Source organism: Coturnix japonica, chromosome 1 (assembly GCF_054131305.1).
Source record: "Coturnix japonica strain WE chromosome 1, WE-NBRP24, whole genome shotgun sequence".
Classification (NCBI taxonomy): Eukaryota; Metazoa; Chordata; class Aves; order Galliformes; family Phasianidae; genus Coturnix; species Coturnix japonica.
The window spans coordinates 24,266,760-24,285,050 of record NC_140663.1 but is presented as its reverse complement, the minus strand read 5'-3'; the positions used below and the strand labels follow the sequence as shown (position 1 = coordinate 24,285,050).

The 18,291-nt window shown below is 41.3% G+C and overlaps 1 protein-coding gene across 7 annotated transcripts in view; it reads right to left on the bottom strand.

The window, feature by feature from the left end:
• Window positions 1-4,083: 4,083 nt before the first annotated feature.
• The window catches only part of DOCK4 (dedicator of cytokinesis 4), a 232,705-nt gene continuing 218,497 nt past the window's right edge, over window positions 4,084-18,291 (bottom strand). For 3 of the 7 annotated variants that reach the window (XM_015854079.2, XM_015854097.2, XM_015854089.3), the window contains 7 exons: window positions 18,082-18,163; window positions 17,739-17,848; window positions 16,503-16,670; window positions 14,352-14,424; window positions 11,073-11,186; window positions 10,123-10,184; window positions 4,084-7,111 (listed from right to left, as the gene is read on the bottom strand). In XM_015854079.2, coding sequence (XP_015709565.2) covers window positions 6,689-7,111; window positions 10,123-10,184; window positions 11,073-11,186; window positions 14,352-14,424; window positions 16,503-16,670; window positions 17,739-17,848; window positions 18,082-18,163 — 1,032 coding nt within the window. In that variant the 3' untranslated portion in view covers window positions 4,084-6,688. Of the gene's footprint in view, window positions 7,112-10,122; window positions 10,185-11,072; window positions 11,187-14,351; window positions 14,425-16,502; window positions 16,671-16,746; window positions 17,130-17,738; window positions 17,849-18,081; window positions 18,164-18,291 lie in introns of those variants that run through there. The other 4 variants (XM_015854108.2, XM_015854118.3, XM_085513726.1 and 1 more) reach the window with 3 other exon arrangements.

Genomic DNA, 18,291 nt, shown 5'->3' with positions numbered 1-18,291 from the left:
CAGGTGGAGTGTCTGCCAGATGTCTTTTTTATTGTTACCTGGCTGTCTGTGTGAAGTGTTCAGTGAGGTAAGTGTGGTTGACAGCTGACCCTGCCATCTGCGTCACTGCTGCTGTTGCTCCCAGTGCACACCAGGCCCGTTGCTGTTCTGGTGCTCAGCATGGGATACACCCCACTCGTGGGCAGCAGGGACTGATGGCATGGCACCCCGCTGCACCCGCGCTTGGCCAGCAATGTGCCAAGAGCTGTGCCTGCAAGATGGGCTGATAATGCCTTCAGCAGAAACAGCACTGAGAAAGAAATGGCTCAATAAGAGAATTCACAAAATCTCCCAAGTTTCCCAAGTTCTCAAGCTAAGTCAGTATAGGGTTATTATTTCTTTTTTTCCAGACCATTATTATTTGCTTTTTCAAGACCATTTCCGCGGGAACAATAATACCAAAGGAGCACAGTGACTTAGAATTTGTCATACTGGCTGTTTCTGTGTTCTTTACGGTGCTGGAGCTCCCTGCAGTCTATCATTCACTTACATGGCAGGAGCACACTCACAAGTACACTTTGTCCAGCAGAATGGAGCTCACCCATTGTTTTGCCCTTGCACGTGGGGAGCGCGTGCAGGCAGGTGGGGGCTCCTGCAGGCACCCACAGCTGTGCTCCCCATGCCAGCTGGGAAGCTGACTTACCCCAGAGGTGGTCACAGCACGTGCCAGAGGTGCTTGGTGGCATTCATAACCAGTCTGCTCTCTGCAACCCTATCAGCTCTTTTCTTCTCTTTGTAATATATACTCAAACAAGGAACAAATTCACAATTTAGGGCTGCTTATTACCCCCTCGAAGGCTTGGGATCAAGGGCCAGCCAGAGAATGCAGCCACCACAGCTGAAAGACAACTTAGCATGGAGCAACATTTTTGTTCTTCTTTATTCTGTCCTTCCCTTTCTCCGCAAAGCATTGAGTAGAAAAAAAGGCAAAAAAAAAGCAAACCCAAAACAACAAAAACCCCATCCTCTGCAGATACAGCAGAACAACAACATCATTCAAAGCTACACAGAGAAAACAACCCCCAAGCATTATTTCACACAGAGGAGAAAAAAAACATTAAAGTATATGGTAAAAGCCCAACACTCCTCAGTAAGCAGCAGCGTTCCAGAAGTGAAAAATAGATCTTTGTGACCTGAAAAACACTTCTTTTCTCCCTGCCTGCTCCCCTACAGGCCCTGTCTGCTTATCACTATGCAGCTCAGGTTTCACAGCTACAAAATCTCACCGTGCTGTAGCTTTAGGGCTATTGACGGATGCGTCTCAGCTCTGAGGCAAGGCTTGGAGGGGGGCTGCCGATGCGCCAATGCTTTCTTTGGCAGCACAAAAAGCCCCTGCCCAGCATGCACAATCTTCCTTTGCTATCCTTAATGGTTTGGGAAGAGCGCGGCATGGTGATATTTGTTGCTCCATCTCCTAATTCACTATCTGAAAAGGAATAGCTGAGTTTATTGATGTGTTTTGTTCACTGTGAAGTGTATTGCAGTCAGCGGTCAGCGTTAGGCTTTTACTTTCTTCAGGTGAGAGCACAATTCAATCCACACCAGCTGCTGTCACCCAGCTCCTCATAAGCTAGTTTCTAACAACACTGATATGAGCCTTTGCGTGCATCTTAGGGCGTGTTGTATCACATCCTCACCGCAGCACCATATTTAAAGGCCAGCTGAACATCTCAGCATCAGCACAGTGGCCAAACTGCTCAGAGAGCAACAGGCAGGCAATCCACTTCCTGCACCAGATGGCAGGAATGGGCCCAGCACTGAGTTTGGTGTGTACAGCTGGTCCTACAGCACTCCCTGCTTTGGCTCCGCCTGACCACATTCAGTGGATAAGGACAAACCATTCGGCAGCACACACCCACTGAGCGCTGCTGGCCTGGAGACAATGGTCCCGTGTCAGCCAAGGTTTGAAGGGTATACGTTCAGTATTTCCCTGTTCTCTGAACTAAAGGAGCATGTTTTTCCTTATCTCATGCACAGTGACTCTCTTTAAAAACAGTAGTCATGTATCTACCTAGAATATTTTTTCTGTGAATTGAATAGGAATGGGAAATGAAGCAAAGGATTCCCACATGATGAAGGGCACCTGGGACTGAGTTTTATTCCTGAGCAAGGCTTAGTTCCTGCAGGACATTACCTACACCATCCTCCTCAGCTTATTAAGTTGTTTAGTCCCTGTCCTTCAGCTCTCACCGAGTTGGTGACTGCAGACTCCCAGAGGTGCTCCCCAGGCATTGCCCCGCCACAGTGCTGTTCTGAGGGCACGGGCATCCCCCCAGGAGCAGACAGGTGCCTGTGCTGGAACATTGCTCACGGCAGAGGTGGAAGCAGCTCCTTGATGTTGGCTTTGCTTTTGGAAAGCAAGAGGAAACACTTCAAGGGAGGTCAGCAAGGCCAGGGATAAACAGCAGCAGCAGCAATCCTGCACAAATAAGCAAGAATGCAATGCAGAGAATCCCTCCACAAAGTCATTGCAAAACAAATGGAACAAATTGAAATACAGTAGTGGATGGAGTACCAATAGTAAATGACTGATGTAAACATTCAGATATACAGCAGGAATCCCAGCAGCTTATGAGAGCTATTTCCGATGAAATTTGTACATCAATTTGCTCCCTAAAATACTGTTTGTTATGCTCATTGTTCACACTCATCAGCTGTGCACAACAGGGTAAGAAAACAACTGTGTACAAAAACCAGGGAGCTATTTTAAAAAACAGCAGGGCTTTGGGTTTAGAAGTTCTTCTCCCTTATAACTCACCGCAGTGTTCTCTGTGCTCTGGCATCTCTCCTCTGGTAAAGCTATAGGATAATGGGGGGAAAAACAAACCAAGCCTTTGTAAAATAAGAAACCATTTTTTTAGGACTTCTAGCTTCCCTATGGCTCCCTACAGCTCAGCCAGCAGTTAAGTTGGTATGAAACCATGCCACAAGACCTGAAAGAAATAGATTGGATGCTTCAATGTCCATTTCTCTCACTATTATTCTTCCTGGGAGAGTGAAAACACAAGCACATGTTACAAGCACACCCAGTTCCTTACCCAACAATTCAATTAAAAATGTTCTTCTTCAGCAGCTTTATTTTATGACTTAGGAAGAGTCTCTGCATCCTGCTGCATGGAACACATGTGAGGTAAGCAGCTCTAAAGCTTCCTTATTACTAAAGGCTGCAAATTTTTGCAGCTTTATCACAGGAGTTTTTAGTAATGTCATTCAAAGCAGCTTATCACCAAATAAGTCTACATGAAACATGTCAAAAGCTGAATGAACACTACAGGGAGAAGACAAAGACATTAAATAAATACAGAAAGGGCTTTCTCTTACACAGTTTGGAACAGAGTGGTTGAAGGTCAGGATCTGATGGGCTCCAGGCAGAGCGCTCTTGCAGTCTGGCCCAGCAGAAGGTCATGCCCTTCAGCAGGGGCCTGTTGGGGCTCTGCTTTGTTATGGGTGACAGGTACAAGCACAGTTACACTCAATTACACTCAAAACAAGATGCTTTTCACCATGTACACCCCCAGCATTGACTTCTGCATATAAGAGTATGCCCAGTCACTGGGCTTTTTGCAGGCTGCTGACAATCTGAGTATGTGGACCAGCAGGCAGGACAGCATGGCACCATTTCCATACAAAGGGGATTTGCACATAACTACTGCCTGTTCCACATGAGCAGGGCTGTATCTGCATCACCCCAACACCCTGATTATCACTAACTTTAGCTTCCCTCAGTACACAGGCTATGACTTGAGACCTTGGTAACTGAGTACACTCAGCAAATTAGTGTTAACCCATTGGAAGATGGGCCTGGACCGCACCACTGACAGGCCAGGCAGGTGTGGCTGAAGCTGCTTCTTGGACCACAGAGATAACAACAATTCAAATGCAGTATTCAGAATGCATGATCATCTCCGCTATTACACATAGGCTGGCTAACGTTCAAGCTATTGAGAAGCAGCAGCCATTTGTCTTCCTGGGTCTGCTTTTATGAGCTTCTAAATTACCCACCGTCATCTAGAAAGTGATCAAACTATATTTATGAGTAACGCATAAAATTCAAACGAGACCTTTATTTACATTAGGTTTTCAAGCTCTGGGTATTGCAACATACATAACAAAATCTCATACTACGTTTTTATAAGAAATCAGATTGAAAAACTGATCTACAGAATCAATTTGTCAAAACTGACTAAGCAGAAAATGCATCAGCTCAGTTTCAGAGTACTCTGTCAATTTTATACCATCTGCTATCACTCGAGTATTCGCGACGTCATGGTAATAAAAACAGAGTGCTCATGCAGGTTTAATTTACAGTGAACTCTCAGAGATAATGTTACATTCCTCCTTGTTCAGAAGAGCAGATCAGTACTCTCCACATTGTCTCACAAAGCTATTAAGGATCCAAACAGGGAGAAAACCCGGTCTATGAGGAGATATTCAACAGAAATGAAAGGAGATTTAGCAAGACAGAGTCAGAACTTAAACTCCTTGATAAACACAATTGCAACCCCTCGTTCTGTAGAAAACAAGGTGTACTGTAAAGATTAATCAAGTCACTTTATTCCAATATGAACATTATGCAGCAACCGACGTGTCTATGTAACGTGAAATGTGCTGCCAAGCCGACTTCCATAATGCGCACCAAGGATAAATGCAACAACTCTGCTCACTGCCAGAAACAAAAATGGCTTCAGGAGCAAATAACACTGATTGATGCTGTGCTCAAGTGCTACCTAACAAACTCCATTAACCTCCTGATGGGGAAAGAAAAAATAAAATAGTTTTTTCTTTTTTTAAAAAAGCAGCTTTGTTATCCTACTTGTGACACCTTATTTAAACCCCAAGTACTACTTCTTTCTACCAGCATAAATACGGAGCCTTCTGCACCTTTTATGATGTGGTTACAGACACAAAAATGTTATAGTTGAAAGCGAGAGCTAGTTCAAGGAATTTCAGGCTTTGAAATCAGCAAGATACAAAGCTAAAATTCATATGTTCCTTTTCAAGTTATGAATACTTTCACTAAAACATAAATATTTTAACATATATTAATTTTTCTGACATTCAAAATTGTAAAGTCAATATGGCAGAATTATTGTTAAAAGCACATATTTACAAATATTCTTTTTTCCCATACATAAAGTATTTGGCATAATTATAACAATCTTACTGCATACACAACCGTTTGCTTCTTTTTCACAGAATGGTACACTCCTTATTAAAATTTACCAATTATGTACAAAAATACTCAAACATTTATTATAGAAAACCTCTATAACCACCATCAACAGCTTATAACTGCCGAAGGCTTTAGAGAATATAAAAAGTGGTCACTTTCTTCCAGTTAAGCTATCAACAAATCAGACACAGCTAAAATCAACATGAGCTTCCCAACAAAAGAGGGAGAATATCTTTAACAGCATGATTTAAAATGCAGTTCATACATCTGTTCCCAAGCACGTGTTAAATGGTCAGTAAAAGAAAGAGGATACCAAAAATACATACAGAAGGTGCTTTTTGCCCTACGGCGTGGCATGGCGTTAGCTTTCCAGATGCCAGTCACTAAGGTACGCCCACAGGCCAAACACTGTCCTCCTACAGCAGATGGTGGTGATGACCTCTACCTAAAAAGCGAACCCCAACCTGACGCACTGCTACACACACATCCAAAGAGCCGTTTGGAATTTCTGCTAGGCTTTTACAAAACTGTTAACAAACTCTGAACTTGCTTTTGAATTATTATTTTTCTAATAGATATTTAGCAATTCATATTCATACTTTGTTTGTTTAGTGTATCGCCCTGCCATGACACAGTGCTGACTCCAGCAATCAGATTAGAGGAATGTGGTTTTTGTACCCATGTGATGTGCTGATTATATTTTAGGGTGAACTCTCAAAAGCAGCAGAGGACCTCCGCTAGCAATTTATTTAAAAAATAGAACCAACAAAACAAAAAGACACTAACTGGAATAATAAAGGTCAGTAGCACCTCCAAAAGCAAAGGATGCACTGGGTACGGTAATACACTAATGGAACCAGAAAGGTGCTCTACACTGAATTAAATGCAGGCATCTCACCATCTTAAAAATAACAGCAACCAAGTGTTTGCTTTAAAAAATCCCAAGCATGTTCTCGCTCAGCTGTCTGCAGTACAACTTGCATCATATCCATTCTTCCTTGGACGTTTGAAACAACTAACCCATCCACTGCATGGGAGAAATGACTTCCTGCCTACTTGTGGAAACACTCGAGCCTACAGAGTGCTTGGTTAGAGCACGTGCTGCTATTTCAAGCAGTAAAGACCCAGTCAGTACGTTTTTTGTCAGAAGCGTCTACCTGGCTCACGTGAGAATTGCAGGGGTTTAGCTTTACATATTTAAATAAAAATAAAGTACAAAGGAAAGCATTTATCAGTATTCACCACCGTGACATTAAAAAAAAGTCTCTCATTCATGCTTCCTATAACATCTGGCAACCTAAATTAGTAATTTCATTTTAAAATGTGCAACGTAACATCAATAAGCATTTAAAAGTTACTGAAAGGGAAAGGTGAGCAAAATATTAAAGTGCCTAACTAAACGCATTTTACCATTTTTAAAAAATATGATTCCTTAAATGGTAAAGAACTCCTTGCGATCAGATCCCAAAGGGCTCCTCATAGCTGGGACACCTTGCGTGGCAATGGCCTGGGCCGCGGGGCTGGCTCAGTCCTCCTGCTGCTGTTCTCCGCGTTGCTGGGCCGGCCCAGCTGCGGCTTGGGCGGCAGGGCAGGGGGGTCGGCGGGTGGGATGGAGAGGCTGTGAGGTAGAGGGACGGGGCGCTTCAGAGTCCGCTCGTACACACTGTAAGGCGGCGGGGTTTTGCTTTCCTTCCTCACGGGCTCCTCTGGAACGCTGTAGCTCGGGACCGTAACTGGTGGTTCGCTGCCTTGACTTTCAAAGCCCGATGTCTCTGAGGTGCTGCATCGGCTGAGCGAAGAGATGCCACTGCTGTAGCTCCCCGACAGCACAGGGGAGTTGGATATAAGCCCCGAGGAATGGTACTCCACCGGAGACGGCGTGAATGACTGCACAGAGCCCTGCTCAAAAGAAAGGGTGTGAGAAGAAATTAGTGGCACTGAACTGGGGAGGGCACTCCGGTGCTCAGACTGGAAACACACAGAGGCACTTGCGCAGGGTCTGAGGCTCGGTAACTGTAGAGCTGCATCTCAGTTTTAATTAAGATTCAGTAGGAAACCGATAAAAACTCATTTCAGGAGTGTCCAAGTATACCCTAAACAGTGTTCATGCTAGTAATTCATTTAAGTGGAAGCAAAACTGTATTTGTTATCTTACTATCTGGAAAAATCTGGAAGCCTTTAAAATGAGCTCTCAGCTTTCCCAGTTCTTTTAAGTGAAATCCATACCCACACATGGCGTGTACCTAGTGATGTCCTGCCCTCTAATGCCAAAACACAGGACTTGCATCACCTTCCATGCTGATGCTGCAGTCTCTCCTTCAACATTCATTTTCCAAAGCTTTTCACACAACTTCAGTGCATGGTCATGCAACAGAAACACATTTATATTGTGGGGTTTAGCTGCAGCCCAACCCCATCTCCCAGGTGATTTTTGGACGCACCGTTCCACTGTGCATGACACGAAACACCATCACAGCCCCGGGGACAAGGGCCCAAAGGAGGGTGAAGACATGAGGTTCTGTGGGAAGGTGAGGGCCAGGGAGCTGAGGGCTCAGCACCAGCACTGACAAAAAGCAGAGGGCAGGGACAGTAAAGCCACCAACGGAGAAGTCCTATTCTAGTGGAGCAAGTTCAGCTACTGCGCTAACAGGTTGGACTACACCTTACAAGTTGGGAAAGTTTGGCAACTTACCTAATTGTGACTAGAGCAATCAGACAACCTAGACTTAACAGTCTCAAGCACAGGCTGAAAAATGGATGGAGAAATCATATCAAAAACAAATTTCTGACCCCAATTCTTATCAGATTGCTTGGCACCCTGCTGCTCAGCTTTAGATGGAATTGTGAGCTGTGCAACAAGGGTAGGGGGGGATGGCAAGGGAGCAAAAACGTATAGAGCTGGCTGCACTGACTTCATTCCACTGAGATAATCTCAGTTACTAGGTCTGGATCCACAGCGCACTGAAGCCAATGGAAAGATCTTCATTTGCATCAGTGGGTTTTGTACTAAGACAGCAGCATATTACAGTTGGAACACAGACTAAAAACTGAGCTACATGAGCTAAGGAAAAGCACAGCAAATTTTCCAACAACCTCAGTGCATGCTGAAGATATTTCACACATTGTGAAGATCCTGCATATTAAGCACTCACTTCATTTTCAAATCCTCTGTGTCTAAGAAAATTGCAGCTGCACTCCTATTCCCACAAACATCCGGGGTCAAAGTTTTCAAGTAAATGATGTAACTGGTTCAAGTTCCAAGAGCACTAGACGCTTGGATTAAGTGACTACAGATAAAAATGAGGGGCTTGGCTTTTGACATTCAGAACGCAAACAAATACATGTAAATCCTGCCTGCTTCAATTTAGCAACTGAGCAGGAATGAGCACTTAATTCCTGACAACACTGCAGACTCTGTGTATCATAGTGAGTAACAGTCCAGACGCCAAAGGGCCTGGAGTGAAATCCAGCAACTCTCAGAAGTTTCCTGGGCCAACATTCTTCTCCTCTCAGGCAGCAATCCAGAGTTTGGCTGTAAAATGCTTAAATCCCACCTCGGCTTTAGAGGGAAAGGTTAGGACAAGTTTTAAACACCTCTAGGAACTGTCAATAATGAGTCAATTCGAGAACACAGGCAGAGCTGGTCACCCTTTGTGCAATATCCTACTGAAGAGATTCATAGTAAGGATTTGATCAGAAACTTGGCATCAGTGCTCACTTCAGCAGGTGTTCCATGGTAACAAGACTACAGGGCACTTGATAGCAAGCACAATTACTCTCTTTTGAAACTGAGCCACTTTGCAGCCACAAGTGGAAAACTAACAGGTGCATAGGACAACAAAGAGGAAAATGACTGCAGAATTATGATTAAGAACTTCAAGGAGAAAGGAGGTGTTTTTGGAGTGTTACTTCCCTCCTCCTCAGAAGATGTGCACATCTGTAGTATTTGCTGTGCACCAAGTACCTGAGGGATCGATCACTTCAGCAGGAATGCCCTCTAACCTCGGTGCCTCAAGCACCAGTCTTGCTCTTTTTGATTTGCTCTCCTTCTATGTTGTTGACCCCTGTATTTCCAACTGTACAACTATCTCAACTTGCATGTGTTAGCAGAAGTTGTCCCTGAGACTAATAAGCTGTCTGTCAATAGCAAAGTTTTCCTGGAGTATTCAGGCTGTGCACTGATGCCATGCAATGCTGCTGGAGACAAAGATTTCCTGGTCAAGTTTTCTAGCCAATAAGCTGTTGCAGAACAAATGGGTACCAGTATCTTCAAATATGTCAAAACAGAAATGAAGGATCCCCTCTTGCTACAGGTGAAGAACTGTTAGAGAAGAACCTATGTTCATTCACAGCCTCTGTTTAATGTTTCCTACTGACAGGCTTCAAACTATTTCTAGCTTCTCACACAACCCCCTTGCAGATGCAATGAGTATTAAAATTAGTGGGGCAAGGGTTGCCCTCTGAGACTCCAAAAAGAGCAGCTTGGATGCTGGAGGAGTAAGAGAAATGGGCTGCACAACAGGTTCTCCTTCTTCATTTCCTTCTGCCACTGCTGGAGATGGCATTCTAGACCAAGGAGATCAGATAACACTTCCTACATTTATTTTGTACACTCTCTACTCTTTCCCCTTACTCAAGAGAGCTTGATTATGCACATACGTCTACTATTGACACTGTGAAGATTAGATTTCTTACCTGCAGTTTTTAAAATTTTCAGATCTGCTGTGATTGTTATGGCTATTTACTCTTGTGAATGAATTTTGTACAGGCATAAGATAATGATTAAAAATGCTGATATAATGGAAGAAGAATATATTATAATCTCAAATAACATATTAAATACATATGATATACCCCACAGAACATATGATCTGTCCCACAAAGGAAATTGACTTGCAAAAAGCCAGTACCTTCATTGGTGATCTGCCCGCTGGAGAAGGGGAAACAGAGGCTATGTGTCTTGCTGGTGATGCTGTAAAGTCAAGAAAGATTCCAATGAAGTCTTTGTATCACAGTTTTCATTAAGAAATCTTCTAAAGAGGTAAGAGATCATTCTACTCACAAATATCTCTACTTCTCTCTGCCTACTTGCTCAGTAGTTGCAAGTAGTAGCCTTAAAAAATTGTTCCTTTTTTTTCAGGATTGTCTTGCCATACAACAAAGCAAGTGTAAGAAATTTCTGCAACCATCTTCCATGACAATTTTATATCATGTAAATGCGTTTATACCCTATCAAACAATAACAGGATTCAAAGAAAATGAGGATCTTCTGCTCCCCCTTTTCCCTCCTCTTTTTCCTAAGAAATATATGACATATTTTAATGTCAAATAAGAGAAAACACAATACAGAATGTAGTTTGAGGCATAAGGCTGAAACTTCTGAAAGTTTCCACTCCCTTGAGAACAATTATATTTATAAATACCACTTAGTCTGTCTGTTCTTTACGGGGAAATTAGTCTTTTGAAGGGCAAATTAGTTATAGTAACGGAACTCACATACTTCCATGGCTGCTGAGCATTTTCTGGCAAGTAAGATTCTTTTTCATTAACGTTCATTTCCAATTGCTAACCTCTAATTATTGTAAGATCAAAAGATTAAATTTAATAATCCACCCCAGTATCAGAATAAAGTGTCTCCAATTCCTCAGTTGTTAAGTGAAGAGGCAGAGTACTGAAAACAGAATGCTACAAATAAGCTTAATGAGAGGAAAATATATGCAGTTCTACATCCTTTCTTGTCGGTAATCAAACAATAAACTAGCCTGACCAGAAAGTTAAATGTTAGTCAGTGGAAAGAATCTAAGCCCTCAAGTAAATCACTTTTTTATTGGAGTTTAGACCAAAATGTTCATTAACTCACCCGTCTGTGCAGGTCTCGGTGGTACAGGAGGAGATATAAGTTTCCCACTGTCTGGTGTGTTTCTGGCTTCTTTCCCACTGTCCAGGCTCCAGCTGCTGGGAGTGGCGTTTACAGCTGGAAGAGAATGCAAAAGCTGACACAGGCATCACCACTTCTAGCTGTCACATTCAGGCTCTCTGACTTGCCTTTCTCTGTTTGGCTACAAATTTAAAGAATGAAAACTAACAGCATGTCTAAAAAGTTCTCACTCTTACATCAGGATTTAAATGGCTCCTAAATGATGCCTGTCAGTCTCCTGGTTTGCCTAGCCTATGCATTTGGCCCTCAGGTCAGTCTGAGGCTTTACAGCAGTTTGGAGCATTGATAACAACAGCAGCTGAGATAATGCACTGCTGCACTGCAAATCCAGCTACAGAGGGACATAAGCTTGAAGCCCATTAATATTACCAGTTTATCTTTGTACCAGACCCCTATTTAGACGTTTCTAGGCAGAGGAGGACCGATTATTCACATTCTGTTTCCATTAACTCATTTTATATACAGAATGGACTAGACACGGGAACACTACATGATGTTATCAGTTATTGCTATTGTAGCAACACTAAAGTATTTCAGGACTGGAATGGCACCGTGCTAATCTGTACAAGACTTAACACAAAAGTACAGTACAAATAACATTTGTTTTATAGCTATAACAACATTGCTACAGTATAATTGCACGTTAATTGACCCCAAGAACAGCTCACAGAATAATCAGTCTTTTTTCTAGAGGAACATTTTGCCTTTGTATTGTCAGAGTGTGCAATTCATTGTTTGCTTTTTATTGTAAGCTGTCACCTGGATGTGTGGTTTTGCCTTCATCTAAAAACGGCTTGGCACTAGGCCTGGGTACTTCAAATTCCTGAATCTATTGAGAAGCCATTTTTTTCCTTTCAAGTTACACAAGCAGTTATTTTTTTGGAGTGCTTAAGTCTCTGGGAGATAGTATTTATCTTAACAACTCTACAGTGTACTTGGCTGCATAGGCCATTAGTAAAGCTTTGACATTTTCATACTATATTATGTTATGGTTTTTGTTCTGTGAAAAATTTTACACCAAAGGATGTACAAATACTTATACAAATCAGCTCTTATTGTACAAAATCTGATCCCTAGCCAGTTCTTGTTATAGTTTTGAAATGTTTTTAATACATCTATTTTATTGTAACCTTAAATCACGGTGCAACAAAGGGTAGCACTTAATGAAATTATGGAGTATATAATGGATAGGGGGCAGGGTGGATAACAAAATCCTGGAAAACATCTTTGCCAACAATACTGAATTTCCCCATGTGAAAGATTATAAAAGAAAATACTTTGTTTATTAACTTTCATAGGTTTCTTATTTACTCACACTGGGCCAAAGTGTAACCAAATCACAGCAACACGTTTGTCAAGGGGATTTGCAGGCAGACAGCTACAGAATACTGCCCATTTCTTTAGCTTTCTTTTGCCCCAACCTCCAGAAGTTCATCTTCTCAAGGCTTCAGTTGCCCACACTTCTCTCTAACATCGCAGTTAGAGAAATCTGTCCTTCTCTGCCTTATCAGCCTGCTACAACGTTCTACTACACCACCCCTTTCTGTGAAACTTTGAACCCTTCAGAGCACAACACTTAGTCTTTTCCCCTTTTTTGGCAGTGTTTTGAAACTTAAGAATATTAGCATGTTTTATTTGTGAGAGCTGCTCTGAAAGAAGTGCCTCTGATGTTATTATATTGGCACATGACATCAGAGGCCAATATTGTTGGTATGGCTGAACCTTCTCACCAACATCCCGTTACATTTACTTGCCGTGAGACAGATGGCAGCAGAGGAACAGTCTGACAGAGTGGTGTCTGCCATGGAAGTGTGTATGAAGCAAAAGGGGTGCCAATGAATTCCTCCATGCAGAAAAAATGGCACCATTTCTAAAGGACCAAAAAAAAAAGCACTTTCTGCCTTTCTGAGGTATTTTGGTGTATCTCAAACACTTGCAATGCAAGGCCATAATCGTGACAACCAGTTGGAGGACATTATTTGTGAGGTACAAGATCCCATGTAAACAGGATAGTCTTACCTTGCTCACAACTACTGCCTTTCCTTCAATCATTTTTTTCCTACAAACTTATTTCTGACAGACTTGTTATTGAGAATTCACTTGTCTGTCACCTTGGGATGGTGCACTCGCAAACCTAGCAGACATAAAAGGATGACTGAGAGGGGTCCCACATCTTCTTCGTCATTTCTGTTTATGGCTCAAGACTATGACCTCTTGACATGTGCGTTCATCTCCCTATCTCTTCTCTGGCACTAGTAGACTGACACTGGAACTCCTCAACATAGACCAGTGATCTTTTTTATGTCTGTCTCTCTGCCTCTTGTTCTGTTTCTCTCAGTTTCTCTTGTGAGTGATCTCTTTTCTCTGTCCATCCCTCTGTCTCCTTTGCTGTTTGTCCATCTTCCTCCATTTTCTCTTTCTGTTCTTTTTATCTCATAATGTTGTTAAATAACTGCAAGATTTATTTTGCTTTCTTAGAAGTCATAGCTCTTGTAAAGTCATTAAGTCATAAAGTTGTTCAGTAATTGTGAGACTGAATTTGGTTTCTTAAGGTTGTATAGTTTAGCTCCACAGATTAAGACAGATTTTCTGTGTGCCATCTTCTCAAGTCATATCATTTAGCTGTGCAAGTAGGACAGATTTAACTGTTAGAGTGCCAGTAATTCTGTGATAATCATGTGCCAAAACTCGGGGATAACTGTAGTAAATAGATTCTCATTAAAATTGACTATTGCATATGGATCTCTGCATGTCATATCCTATAGGCAGGACATGACATTGCTGACATTCACTGATGCTGATAAGTTATGGAGACCTAATAGTGGGTGTCTGCACAGTGAGGCAGTGGGTGGTGTGTTGCAGCTGTGGTGACAGCAACATGAAAGACGAGCCACGTTCCAGACAGCTATGCACAGCTGTTACACCACAGAATGAAGAGTGTCTCTGTCAGCTCACCCACATGAATTGGCTAAGGGTGGTGACTGCATTGAAAAACAGCATTTTGTAGCTGATAATCTGCTCTATCAAACAGTGTTACTGTGCTTTTTGTATGTGTTGTAGTTTCCACGAAATTAAATAGAGGCACTACTTTCAGAGCGGCTCATGTAATATTTTGAAAGAGATAATGTTATGTGCTGAAGACAACATGCATTATATTTTCATTGATTAACAAGGTTAGTACAGTGCAAAATTTCCACTCACCTTTGTCAGGGCCAGGCAGATTAGAATCACTTCGTGGCAAAGCACCATCTCCAATATGATTAAACAACATTCTCTGCAAATCAAGAACAGAATGGTTTATTCGTAACTGCAGTCGTATGTGAATAACCTTTGAAAGAACAAATATATTTTTCTATTATCTCTACCGCAAAGGGACTACTTGGAGGTAGTGTGATAAACATCACCTAAGAACATAAATACTTGAATAAGAACATGTACACAAAAAAGGTGTATTCGTGTCTGAAAACTGTACACACTGAAATCAGTGGGAGGATTATAACATACTGAATTCTGACAGTTTTCTTTCCCTGAATGATAAAATTAGGTTCATTCCTCAGTCAGGTATCTGACTGAGTTAACCTGACTAAATACTAAACACATGGAGGAACTGATTTGCTGTTATCTTTGAAAAGTGTTATGTGTTATTTCCAACCCTAACCTTTTTCTACCAGTATCACTCTTGCTTCTCTTCAGGAAAAGACCTGATCAGTCTATTTTACATTCTTCTTGGATTAATTTAAAACACAATCACAGTAGATTTATGAAGTAAGTTTATAATTCCAGTAATTAATTTTGGCAACATTCAAACAATCAGTGGGTCACTGTTTTATCTTGACAACAGGAACAAACAACATACAGTCAATCCCACAAGTAATACAGATGTATATTCCAAAGGAAACAAGAACAGAGTAAACATTACATTATTATTATTATTATTTGAAAGAGAAAATGAGGCAGTATGTGAAATCCAGATCTGTCGATCTCTATTCTCTTATCTCCTCCCAGTGTTCACAGAGGCTCTGTGCCAAGTCATCGAGACATTATGCTATGGTTCCACACAATGGCAAACCCTGCTGCAGAGCAATCATCATGGATCTAACACATTGCAGCTCCATGTTACAGAATGAGGGACAGATACTTAGCCAATCCTATCTGATTTAAAACATCTCAGAAGAGAATGAGTCAGTAGATTTTGAGTAGACTGGGTTTGCTGTCTGTGCTGTACTAATCATACTGGATCAGGCATTATCTGTTTTCCTAGAGCTATCATTAAAGTGAAGTGGCGTATCTACACATTTACTGATAGAAAATGTCATCATTTATTCCTGCCTGATCTGGATCAAATGTTCCCTGCATAGAGAGTCTGTGGTATATTAGAACTTGGTGGGCAAGTGTAGTGAGGTTGCTGAAATCTCTTATGTTGTGAAGGTCAAGAGCAGAAGCTGAAATAGCAACTGAAACTGGAGAAGCTAAAAGAGGCAAAAAGCTTCATGATTTACAGAGAAATGAGGACATATTGAAACAATGGAATAGAAAACCGTACAGAAGAACAAGAACAATCACAGGATATTTAATGAAACTCAAAAGAATCAAAAACATGAAAGCCAAAAAGCTCACTAAGAAGAAGTAAAGCACAAAAACTAAAGAACCAGTCAACAACAAGAGACATTCACCCTCGGTGCATTTGAGGAGCTAGAAACACACCATAGAACTGCTCAGCCAGAGATCAAAAAGCAGTCACAAACAGATGATGAACAAACACAGCCGTACATAGGTGACCTTGAGCAGCAATTTCAATGAAGGGATCAGATGAAGTACTGCTGTGGTATAGTTCTATGCAATCCATCAAACTTCCTTAAGAGAGAGCTGGATTTGGACTTGAAAAATGTGAATTTGCCTGTGCATCTCATTCTTCCAGGTTTAAATCTGCTGTGAACCTTGCATTCAATAAGCCAAAGACATTCATAAGTAGGTGATCTTTTTCTCATGACTGTAGTGTGAAGCTCTAACCAAGATTGTGAAAGTTAACTTGTGTTAGAATAAAAACAGAGCGCGTGACTTAAAACTTGATCATCTAAATTTGAATAAGAGTTCCAGGTATTTCTAAAGACATATTTCTTTACAATTGTCCTGAGGATTTCTTTTTTCCATCTTCCCCATGAGGCAGAGAATCAGAACTTGCCTTCTCATCACAGTTCATTTTTATTGCTCAGAAAACAGAGCATCAAAGAAGGAAATCACACTTTTTCCCAGAAAGATGCATCCTCATTCATGGTTATAAGGGTAAAACTGCCAGACCTTCTCATCTTTGAAACATGCTTCATTGTACAAGCAAGATAATTTTTTACTTACCCTCTCTTGGGACACTGAGGGTAGAGACAAATTGGGAGATTTTGCTGCCAGGCGAGTCTCTGAGAGCGTGGAGGCTGGGCATACATGCTCCTCAGCCTCCCTTATTGAATCTCGGGTAGAGTGGGGAACAGAAGCCGCATTCCACTTGGCAAAGCAAGAGTTTGCAGTCTGGGAGCAAAAATGGGATATTTTTTCTTTGTGTCAAGCTGTAAAAACTGTGTTATTTAAAGAACACTTCCTGATCTTTCCTGTATGTTGGTTTGGCTCCACAACTAGTGACAAAGTGCCCAGTTGATATACCAGCAAGCAATTACTGACACCTGTTGTTCAGTCTGGCTCAGCTTTAATAATAATTCTTAAGCCCTCAGAAAACAGCAAAAGGACTTCAACAGAAAAGAGGAAAAAGTTAAATCAAGAGCCAATTCAATAACTGAAGAAGAAAGAGACAAGAATACAATAACTACAGAGAAACTAGAAATCCTATTCTAAAATTCTATCAGACTCAAAACTTCTGGTGGGAATGAGAGCTACTGCTGAAAAGAGGGCCTTTCACAGGATACGTATGTTTTCTTCTTTCTCAGCTTCAGCAAGACGTGCATAGTGTGATACTGTGGATTGAAACAGCATCTATATAAAAGGAAAACAGTTTAGGAAAGCAGGTCCATTCAGAAGAAAAGATGAAATCAGGATTCAAAACTGCCTGGCTTACCAAGCCCATCTTGCACTTCAGATAACTCAAAAGATTAAAATTTTATACAGACCTATGCACAAGTAATTTTAAGATAAGAACTCAACTCATTATTTCTTCTGGAGTAACAAAACATCATTCTTTTCCAAAACTCCACTGAAAACAGGAATTGCCACATGGAGTGGGTTACGATCTCACGGTGGCTAGGATTATCTATTTCAGAACAAACAGAGGGAAGTTTCTAGCTTTTCTTCTTCCCTAGACTGAGCAAACACTGCTGTTTCAGACAAACAGGATATGCAGGTCTTTCTCTAATGAGTAAATATCGAAACTAGATCTCAACCTTAGAAAGGAAGCAGAAATGTAACCAAATATAGTATATTCTCTTCACATCTCTTTTGGGTGTGTGTGTGTGTGTTAAGAAGTTTTCGCTTTATAGAAATTAAAAAGCTGAAAATTATCAGCACTGAGCAGACAGTGAAACTGCTCAAAGTTCAACAAATGCCTTTATCATCTTCTTAACTAGGGTTAAGATGTTATCTTCCTACCTGTGAGGCTTCCAAAGAAGTAGGGTAGATGGCACTGCAGGGTCGCTCTCTGGGGGACAGGCAAGAGTTTTCTCGGGAATGCTTATGTTTGTCAGATAACAGAGGAGAGGCTAGAACATAAACGTGTCAGGTGATTCACACACTGAAATTCAGTCATCTCAATTCTATACAACTATTTATGACAAAAAAAACCCCCAGCTGCTGATAATGCTCATTCTTAAAAAAAAAAGAAGAAAAAGGGCTAAATTTGATGTCTGGTGATATCATGCAAAAACTTATTTAAGGATTTAGCCATGAAACAGATCAAGAACCATTTAATTAATTTTACCCCGGAAGCACTGACCTCTTGCACTGGATGGAGCAGAACTGGTCACATTAGGTGAAGCAGAATGAGTAGAGCTCAAGCTTGAGGTAGACGGACTAGGCTGTGTATGGTAAAGATTGCTCAGTTACCACATCATACTTAGTAGTTTGGAAAGAAACACTTTTAATATATTTCACCCAAACTTTTTTCTTATTGTAAAAGAAAGAACTCATCATTTGTTAGTGATTT